This window comes from Mytilus galloprovincialis, chromosome 10 (assembly GCF_965363235.1).
Source record: "Mytilus galloprovincialis chromosome 10, xbMytGall1.hap1.1, whole genome shotgun sequence".
In the NCBI taxonomy this organism is placed as follows: Eukaryota; Metazoa; Mollusca; class Bivalvia; order Mytilida; family Mytilidae; genus Mytilus; species Mytilus galloprovincialis.
In genome coordinates this window covers 89,523,904-89,535,266 of record NC_134847.1, presented here as the reverse complement: position 1 = coordinate 89,535,266, position 11,363 = coordinate 89,523,904, and the positions used below count along the sequence as shown (strand labels likewise).

At 30.7% G+C, this 11,363-nt stretch overlaps 1 protein-coding gene across 3 annotated transcripts in view; it reads right to left on the bottom strand.

The window, feature by feature from the left end:
• Positions 1 to 4,747: 4,747 nt before the first annotated feature.
• Positions 4,748 to 11,363, bottom strand: part of LOC143048725 (DDB1- and CUL4-associated factor 6-like) — a 29,496-nt gene continuing 22,880 nt past the window's right edge. For 2 of the 3 annotated variants that reach the window (XM_076222573.1, XM_076222574.1), the window contains exons 15-18: positions 10,955 to 11,111; positions 8,560 to 8,648; positions 7,925 to 8,030; positions 4,748 to 6,899 (exon numbers count right to left, since the gene is read on the bottom strand). In XM_076222573.1, coding sequence (XP_076078688.1) covers positions 6,844 to 6,899; positions 7,925 to 8,030; positions 8,560 to 8,648; positions 10,955 to 11,111 — 408 coding nt within the window. In that variant the 3' untranslated portion in view covers positions 4,748 to 6,843. Of the gene's footprint in view, positions 6,900 to 7,915; positions 8,031 to 8,559; positions 8,649 to 10,954; positions 11,112 to 11,363 lie in introns of all 3 variants that reach the window. The other variant, XM_076222575.1, reaches the window with a different exon arrangement.

Here is an 11,363-nt window from a genome sequence, read left to right as displayed (position 1 = left end):
TTATTACATTGTTATATTTGTGATTGGATTACATGTTCATATTCATATCAGAGACTTAAGGTTTGATTTAATTTGAATATACTTGCCGATTGTTACGCTTGCTTATTATCTTTATTTAAAAAACACCTTTCTTGTACATAATTGAATATTTTGGTAAAACAAGAGTTTTGAGTCAGATGATAAAATTAAAGAGCATTACTTCAGATTGGACATCTATAAAATTATAATTGGTTGATTGACGTCACTGCCTAGTATGTAATATATTTTGTCAAGAACTCATTATAAATCTATCTCTGATTGATGAGGAATCTTATTGATAGATAAGGGCTATTCCATTCAAATGTATGTGGGGATAGGAAGGGAAGTTTAATTTTTGGATGTGGATCGTGGGTCTTTTTTCAGTATGTGTTTACTGGTATTACCATTATCCAAAATTATCTAAAAAAATTGTTCTTGGTTGTAGTGATATTTTGAAAGTCCCTTCTGACCCTCCCAAATACATTTTGATGGAATAGCACTAAGGAATCTTATATTGAAATTCCCTTGATATCTCCACATAATTTCACTTTTTCAATGTAACAAACAAAATTTTTGCTTTTACCATACCAATAGTTTTACTATATCTTTATTTCATTGTTTTTCTTCCTCCAAATATTTGGAAGTACTAACACATCCTAACAAAAGTGCATATTATATATATATAAATATATCTTGTATTATACCTCTCACTCATATTATGGTGCTTGTAATTCTAATGTTGTCAGGAGTCTTTCTGTTTTTGATTCATTTAGTATTTGTGAATTGATTTAAATGTTAGGGAACATTTGAGCTGCGTGGCATAGAATCGACCTTATGCAAAAGTATACCAATACATGTCACGATATGTAAACCTATGTTGGGCTGAAAAAATCTCTTACTTTTAGAAAATTGAGTTGTTATAAGAACCCTAGACAGACAAAACAAACCAAAATTCATCTAATATTTCAAATTTGAATATTCCAAAATTTATCAAAGTTATAAGCACATACATGTAGACGTGCACTTGCATAAGGTTGATTTCTTTGCGATGCAGCTTATTTGTTTCTCTATGTTCTAAGGGCTGTTCCAGAAAATACTATGTCCCCCCCAGGGACGGCACTTTTTTTTAACCCCCACCACCCACAGAAATAAAATTTAATTAGAACAGCACTCCCTTTGCATTTTGGTATTTCAAATACAACCACCCACATAATATTTAAAAAAAGTGCCGTCCCTGGGGGGGACATAGTATTTTCTGGAACAGCCCTAAAAGGTGCAAGATGATCAATATGAAATTCACTGTAAAATAATAAATTCATGTTAATGATGGCCTGTTTGTTGGAGAATTTACCATATAACAGGTCATAATTGCAAGTAAATTTTACTTTAGGTCATGCTATAAATAAACAGCACCATCTGAAAAACAGTAAAAATTCCTGACTGATTATGTGTGTGTTCTATACAGGGCATTAGTATATCTCATTATTAAGTGTATTAGAATCTCTAAGAATTCCACATGAGTAGATCAGGTTTTGAGTCTTTTGTCACAATGTTCTCAAACGATAACTTAAGTATAAACTAGGGACCTGTTATTAGAAATTTGTTCTCAAAAGATACCCAAAGGAACTGGCACCCTGCAGAAAACTTGTATATTTTTATAAGTTTGATTGTTCTTGAATTACCATGGACTACATGAATTACAATATGTACTAACATTGAATAGTATTGTACGTAACTCAGACAGCTGAATAACTTTGCAATGGTGTCTTGTACTAGATATAAATAGAACAAATTCAGAAATTCCTACTTTAATCCATTGTATATTTGTATAGTAACATTTTAATTAATGCTTAATGTTTTCTCACAAAAGTTGTTAAACTTTACATAGTCTATATCTAAATTCATTAAGTTGTGTCCAGCACAGAACTCTCTAAATGTCCTGAATTATTTTACAATAATTTGGACCTGTTGTTTCTCAAAGCCATAAAGTGCTACATAAGTATTGCAAGTTTCACCCACTTATTGTTTGTTGAATATATTGTATGTTAAGATACGAAAAAGGAGGGTAACATTTTATGAACTTTCACTTTTGTTTTAATTCATGATAATCGTGCCATGCATGTTGTTAATAGCGGTAAAGAGATTAGACCCAAGTTATTTTAATCTGAAAAAAAGTCTTGATTTATTATTGTTACTATTATTCAAAAGAATTTCCATGTGAAAATGGAATAAAGGAGCTGTTCATAAGAAATATAGGCTGTTGCTTTATATAAATTTTGATTGATCATTTGAATAAGTGTGCTGTACAATATCATGGCTTATTATATCAGTGATACCCCCCCCAATGGTTAGTGAACTATATGAATTGAATGTGGCAATGTTTTATTGACAATTGATGCTGGTACTGATATCTCCCTTCCCAACAGAGTTGTTTTGTCTTAGAAATTAGCAACGGTCCACAAAACAGTCATCTTGATCTACATTTTACACATGAACGACTAGTGCAAATTTATCATAAAAGAATAAAATTGTTATTAGTTCACATATTTGATAGAACTGGGAAACATGTTCTTTTTAAATGTCCCATCAAACCCCAACCTGTCTTACTGATGAAATGTACTGTCATGAAAAATTGAGAATGGAAATGAGGAATGTAGATAATTTTTCGCTTCTTATTTTTGTTAGAAAGCATGTTTGGTCAATAAATGTGATCAAAGTCATTTTAAAAATGAGCTGCCAATAAAATAAAGCTTGCCATGTAGTCATAGAGCTTTCATTGTTATATTTAGATCTGTGTTGAGCTTTTTATTCCTGTGTCCATAAAAGTCCAGTCAGATCTTTATAAAGAAATGTGAGTCCTTTCTGATAAGAATCTTGTAATTATAAGGAAAGAAATTAAATCAAATTTAAAACATTGAGCAATGTACACTGAAATATCAGTTTATATTCTATGTTGTAAAGTAGAGTTATAAATTGTCCAAATTCAACCTTTAACATCACAAAAGGAGAGAGAAAAAAAGGTCAATTTATTACTGATATTCTTTAACTCATTGTAATTATGTCAATAAAAATGGACACAAGTTTGATATTTTCACCAGCCATTGCGAGTAATTTTATATTACAATATCTTATTTAGATCAGCATTAAGTATAAAAGTGACACACTAAGTCACACTTCCTTACACTGTATCATGTGTATGTTAAATAATAAAGTTTGGACTAGGTTATATGCTGTTTGTTAAGTGCTTTCATCCTTTTGTTTATAAATATGTTTGCCATCTATTTTTGTATTATTTGTATGTATATATATATAGATATACTGGTATATATTATGTATATAAATTTAAACATTCCTGATATTTGTAAACATGTATGATATTAAATAAATAAGACAAAATCATATATCAATTATATTCTTGGTTTACTGACGAAAAGTCATATGATGAATGTATCAGCAGTGAGGGGTTGGGTGGCACCCAAAGGGCCATCATAAATCAGAATAACCATGGGTTTGGGAGAAAAAGTTTCTAAAAATCACCTGACCTTGTGTTCAACACGAGGTTCGGGGTCATGGTGATATCTGACAATGCCTCCCATTTCTCTTTTTTATATAGATTAGACCATTGGTTTTCCTGTTTGAATGGTTTTACACTTGTAATTTTGGGGCCCTTTATAGCTTGCTGTTCGGTGTAAGCCAAGGCTCCGTGTTGAAGTCCGTACCTTGACCTATAATGGTTTACTTTTTATAATTTATGACTTGGATGGAGAGTTGTCTCATTGGCACTCATACCACATCTTGTAACTTACTTCAGGGACCACACACTCATTTCAAATATCACAAGATAAATAAAAAGTTTTGAACTGGACAATGTTGTATTGTATTAGAACCAGAATAAAAGGGAACACAAAGACATTAGCACAAACTGAACAGCTGGAAGAATGTCTTATTTTGGAGGGTGTCTGAAATAGGACATTCTATACTGAAATAGGACATTCTATAATGCAATTATATATGGTTGAAAATTATCTATCTCGATGGAAAAACATCTTTATAAGAGTTTGGTAGACTAGGGATCTGTTCTTATAGTAATCATAGTACCACCCTCTGTTACTTGTATGTGACATCACTGTACATAATCAATCTTTTGTGTACTCTTTGTTCTTTTGAGTTTACATTGTTAGTTTGTCATAGAATTATGATTTGAATATCGTTTTGGTACATGTATCTTCTGTTTCTTTATATAACTCCCAGAACATAAGCAAACACTTATATCGGTTTTAGCCCCCAACTGACAAGGTGGAATGGGACTATTGTTTTGCTGTCCATATGTCAGATTGTCTCTCAGTCCAGCAAATAAGTTTTTCACACTTTTCTTCTTCATGCTTGAAATATTGATTTGATTTTGGGTATATAGTTTTATCATCTCAGTAACTGATCAAGTTAGAATTTAGTACGTCCAGTCTATGATTTTGCACTTTTTTTTGTCAAAATGTAGTTATTGATTTGATATTTGGTAGTTTAACCATGACAAGTTTTATGCAGAGTTACAGTCCTTTGACAAAAATAATCCGTTTTACACTTTTTCAATGTAGTTGTGTTTAAAGATGTTGATTTGATATTTGTTGTACACCATGACACTTTATAGATCAGGTTAGTATTTTGATCCAGAACAATGAAACTGTATTGCCATGCAATTCTCTCAAAATGCTAGTTCAAATAGATAGTAAGATAGGATCAATTATTTATTTTCAATCCATATTTAAACATGATATTCTTTATCACAGATTTACATGAAGTACACTACATTATACAAAACAAAATAAGCTTAAAAGTCTGTCTACTCTCTCACAGGAAATAACAAACACAAATCACTCTCAACCGAGTCAAACGTAAAACACTCTCAACCTAGTCAAACGTAAAACACTCTCAACCTAGTCAAACGTAAAACACTCTCAACCTAGTCAAACGTAAAACACTCTCAACCTAGTCAAACTTAAAACGCTCTCAACCTAGTCAAACGTAAAACACTCTCAACCTAGTCAAACATAAAACACTCTCAACCTAGTCAAACTTAAAACAGCTGCTCTCTTTTAAGTATAGGCCAATATTTATTCAACTAGTTTCATACATTTGAAAAATATTGTTTCTTAACAGTTAGTAACATCCACATGCACCTGTACTTTCTGTTGATATTTAAACAAAATAATACGACTAATTAAGGTGAGGTTGTTGATCAGTTGATTTTTTTGTGTTTTAAGCACCACTTTTTGGCTATTTTGTGGGGGTCAGTTTAAGTTAGTAGAGGAATCTGAAGAAAACCACCAACCTTTGACAGGAAAACTGACAATCCTTGCACAAAAGTCATGGTTTGGAATTAAGCATATTTACACAGATGTAATCCCCACACCATATTTGTCCGTTTATTAAAAGGAACTGTATACTACAATTGACTAGAAAATAGCCACTTAATTCTGTTAATGAGGGACTTTCATTAGGAAAATAAAACTATTCTAATAACAACAGATATTCAATAATGTGTAGTAAAATAAATTAAAGATTAACATATTCCTTTCCTTAAAAATAAATGGAGAATGGAACATGATGCCCCTGCATATAACATCATAAATGGGCATTACTCCAGAAGTTAGAACGGTTAAGTGTTTCCACCCAATTTTGAACTTGATCTGTGTTTTGTGGTAATAAGCATTGTGAATAAGTTTTAAAACATTTGGTTCAGGCAAACTAAAGTTGAAGGATGGAAACCAATTTTTGGACTTGCGTAAGGAGGGATACTAATGCCAACTCCGCTGCAGTGTGGCCATCAAAAGGAACTGCTTACTCTTCAGTGTAACACTCAGTACTTTTCATTACCAGATATACCCTTACTAGGTTGAATAATTTGTAAAATGAAATTAAACTTTTGTGAGGCCAGCTATACAGAAACTCTAAAAAGACAAATTAATTGGAACAGGAATCAATTTACGTTCAACACATCTTGTGAAATGAGATGTCCAAAAGAATATGAAAAGCTATTGTAAATTATTGTAAAAAAAAAGATAAATGCAAATTTTTAACATGATCAAGATCTGAAACCAGATTCATAAGGCATAATAATTTCATAAATGCTTATTCTTCAGTACTAGTACTTAACCTATATATAAAATATAACAATTGTACAACAATGCATTTTCACTCTTGTTTTTTGTCCTTTTCTCACTAAATATTTGTCAATAAATCTAGTAATTCGCAAGATGCACCATAGATATTTCTATCAAGGCAGACTATGATAATTGTATTGATAATTTTTTTGAATATTCATAATTAAATTTCTTTTTTTAAATTATAGATATCTGTACCCAGGTTTATGTGTGTTTCAAACAACTTTATCATAATATACAGTAATAACATAAATAACAAACAATCATTAATATTACCAAGCAGTTTTACAAGCCACAACATCCTTTCTTCTGTACAACTGCACAGTCAACGAATTTTACCTTAAAAACATTAGTAAATGGTTAAGTGGGTTATCTCCTCCTGATGGTGCGATGTACCTTTCATTCATAGATAATACTTTTCCAAAATATAAAGTTTTTTTTCCACACAAAAATTTCAGCATCTGATTGGTGGGTTTTGTTGTCCTTGATTTACAAACCTTATAAAACTCATATCATAGCAGTATCTGTTTCGACATCTCTTTTATCATTTAAACTCTGACCTATTAAGACAGTACAAGATAGATCTACAACATGACTTCACAATAAAGGTAAAGTTGCATAAGTTCTTGAGAATTTACTGTTTCACTAACACATGGTGACAGTAGCCTCATTCTGAATCACTTGACCCATGCTCCTGGTTAACTCGACTGACTGATGCTCTTCCTAAAATAATACAAATAAAAAGTTGACATTATAGTTATAAGTAATTTGTCTCATATAGCCTCCTTTTGAGGTCTTCTCTTTTAATTTCAGATGACAAATAGACTAACTCAATTAGAAATTAACGACAGGATTCCTTTATGTGAATTATAATAATATATCTTTTTGGAATAGTACTAAAAACTAGATGCAAAATGGCAGTTTTTGTTAAATTATGACATCTGGAATTACATTTTTACACTACAGGTAAGAAATTATATAATTAAAGAACCTTAGTGAGTGCTCTCACATACCCCACGTCCCCACATTATCCACATCTACATAGTATGTCCTTATTATCTACAAAGTTTCATGAAATTCTGTTGTGTGGTCAATAATTGCAGAGGTATATTGAAGCAAATAAGTTCAATGGGGTGTAACTCTTAGAAGAACTAGATGTGTCAAAGCGACACGAATGGCCCCGTCCCAAAAAGTTGAAAAATCTGCAATTTCCATTACACATGTGGACACAAACATGATGGTAGTCTCACATTGATATGTTCATAATTATAAATTAACTGTTAACAACACTCAACTCAAAATGTGGAGGCCTATAGAAAAAAAGTCTGTGTAACTGTGATTTTCAACAATTTTCAAAGTTGTTAACCCTTAATTTTGGCAAAAATTAATGGAGGGGAACAAAACTTAAATTTGATCTGTAACTCATCATGGTTAACTCACAAACCAAAAATCAGCCCAATATCTGAGGGCCTTTAGAAAAAACTCTGTATAATGGTTTGTTGCGGAATGACAGAATGACGGAATTTCGGACAAGGGTAAAACTATATGGCACCGACAACTTCGACAAATTTTATGCTGTTCAGAATGAGACTCCAATGTTAAAGACTGTACTTTGACCTTGAATAGTTTACTTTTACAAATTGTGACTAGGATGGAGAGTTGTGTCATTGGCACTCATACCACATCTTCTGATATATTCAAATGGATCTCGATTCTTTTCCCAACAAACCTTCCTTTACCTTACATACCTGCCCTGATCTGATTAAGTGAAGCCAGCACACGTAACATAAATGCAGCAGGGACTGTGATCGTATCTCTTGTTTCCTCTAACATTACCTCATTACGAGACATAATCTAAAAAATCAATCGAAACAAAATCTCATTACGTGACATAATCAACATTTCAAAAAAGATTTAGGGTAAAAATAGACGTAGGACATTGCCAGTCTCCTCCTGAATTACAATCATTATTATTTACTTTCATTATTTACAATATTTATATTGTGCAGACTACTCAGGTAATTTTCAAATTTAGACTACTCAGGTAATTTTCTTTGTCAGAGTAACATGACCACCTGTGTAGCAGGAATTCCTTACTGTTCTAGATCTCCTGAATTCAATCTTCATTTACAGAATAATTAAAATAATAAATATTCATTTTTCTTTTTGGTGTTTTGTATAAACTTAATGCTGAAATCAAGTATCCAAAAATACCATTTTTCCTCATTCCATAAAAATTTAGTGAAATATGTAGTTCTACATCTCCTACAACAAAATGTTTCTTTTGTTTTAAAAATTTCAATTTAACTTTGTTTTAGGGCTGTCATTGAAACATTTGCAATGTTTAAAACACAATATAAAGATGGAGAAAACGTTTATTTACCTCGTTAGCTACTTCTTCATGAAAATTAGGACTTTCATCTAATGGAGACCAGATCTTTATATCATAATCTATACCACTCGATGCTAGAACTAAAACATATTAAACATATATGGAATGAATTAATTATGTGAGTGATAAAAAACATAACAAAAACATAACAAAAATATTTTTCCACATCTATCCAACAACACAAAAACACAAATTTAAAAAGAAAGACTAAGAACAATGAAAAGCACATAATCCCTTTGTGTAATTAGAGGAAGGAGGTCATTTACTTGAAATAACTGGAACATTAGTCCTTTGCTATATATATATCTTTTATTCTCATCACCAAATACAAAGGTACAGAGAAGACATTGAAATACACTTTGGATATTATTTTGGAATATTTAATTTCAAACATACAAAAGCTTTTTGGAATACATACCTTTTATTTAAGAAAAGTTTCTTTAGTGACTTCTAAATATTTTTTTTTTTCTTTTTTTTTTTCTTTATTTTTTTATTGTGTTTATCTGTTCAAATTTGTGTATATTGTGTTATGCATTGATATTGTATTAGTATCACTATCTCTCCTAAGGGAGGCTAATAAAGATATATATAGATTCTTACATTGATATTGTATAAGTATCACTATCTCTCCTAAGGGAGGCTAATAAAGATATATATAGATTCTTACATTGATATTGTATAAGTATCACTATCTCTCCTAAGGGAGGCTAATAAAGATATATATAGATTCTTACATTGATATTGTATTAGTATCACTATCTCTCCTAAGGGAGGCTAATAAAGATATATATAGATTCTTACATTGATATTTAATTAGTATCACTATCTCTCCTAAGGGAGGCTAATAAAGATATATATAGATTCTTACATTGATATTGTATTAGTATCACTATCTCTCCTAAGGGAGGCTAATAAAGATATATATAGATTCTTACATTGATATTGTATAAGTATCACTATCTCTCCTAAGGGAGGCTAATAAAGATATATATAGATTCTTACATTGATATTGTATTAGTATCACTATCTCTCCTAAGGGAGGCTAATAAAGATATATATAGATTCTTACATTGATATTGTATTAGTATCACTATCTCTCCTAAGGGAGGCTAATAAAGATATATATAGATTCTTACATTGATATTTAATTAGTATCACTATCTCTCCTAAGGGAGGCTAATAAAGATATATATAGATTCTTACATTGATATTGTATAAGTATCACTATCTCTCCTAAGGGAGGCTAATAAAGATATATATAGATTCTTACATTGATACAAGTGGATTATCAGATTTATCCAATCGAAATAGTTATCAAATTTTAAATTCCGAACTTCGGCGAGGACTTTAAAATCTATAAATTTATAATTTCATTATCAAGATTGGATAAATTTGATACTCCACGAGTAACTATGTATGAATCTGTTTCTCTAATGATTAAAAAATTAATTTTCTTTTTTGTTAAACGAAAATCCCCTTTGAGTGCCTTTCACATTCCACAAAGTTGTCAACCAATGATATTTTGAGATCACCGGCAACCACAGGTTGATTAAATTTGTTTATACAATAGGTTCGGAAAGGGATAAATTTCCATAGAATTAGAGAAATATATATATATAGAGTGGGGTGTTCATTTTGGCCACAACTTTCCATGTTTTCTGCAGTTTGTGTTCAGGTCTTTATGTTTTTGAAGTATACTGATATTTCTATACGAAGATAACATCAAAAACAAAATATTTTAAGCTTGAAAATGTGTTTCTGAAAAAAAATCATCTGAAAAGTTTGATTAAAGGCTATTTGAAATTTCCTGATGTTTTGTCAAAGGGGGACACATATTCGCCGTTTTTACACATCTATTTAAAACCAAATAACTGCAGCTTTAAATAATTCAAATCAATTTCATTATAGATGAATAGCAGACATTTCAAAGATGTAAAGAACTGCAATTTAGAGCAATCAGTCAAAGAATTACTAAGAAATACTTCTTTGAAATCATTTTTTTCATTCAGGAAATTTGATGAAAATCCTTGTCTGTTTTACGATACTTTGCGGTAAGTGTGGAAATTTTCTCTAAGTTTAAAAAATAATCATATTTGTTATAATAATATAATTTCCTGGCATATTTCTTCCATTTCACCTATCCTTTGAAGTTTTTACATCTCAAAATCATAAAAAGGCGAAAGTGTGTCCTACTCTACTTGCTACTTTGTTATTTGTGTTTTTTCATTTGCTAGATGCCATATAGTTTCTTCACGTAACTTAACGATATCTATGATCCATTATTTCAAACCAATTATCAGGTTTATCGTGATCAATGATTTGGTAATATAAACTACTCTAACTTGATTGGTCTTTTTATTATGATCAAATCATAAGTTTTACTTACTTGGATCATATGGGTGAGGTTGTAAACAGTTGACCACATGTCTGTCCCCCTCCAGAAGCATGACTAGTCTAGCTGTATGTCTGTCCCAGATAAATATATGGCCACAGTCTGAACCACTCATTACATAACCGTCTCCCCAGAAATTAGCTTCCTTTATCTACAAAATTACAAACAAAATGTATTCTTTGGTCTCGAAATTTCTCTATGTTCAATGCATTTCAAACCCAGATTAGTCCAACAAAGTTGTTTGTAAATCTAAGTCAACTCAACTAAATTCTGAATTTCAAATGAAGAAAATACAAAATACAAATTCATTTTCATGTGTTAAGATTTGAAGTACAAGAAAATTTGGAAGAAATTTTATTCAGTTCAAAATACTGATTCAAATATTAAAATTGTATGTTTTATT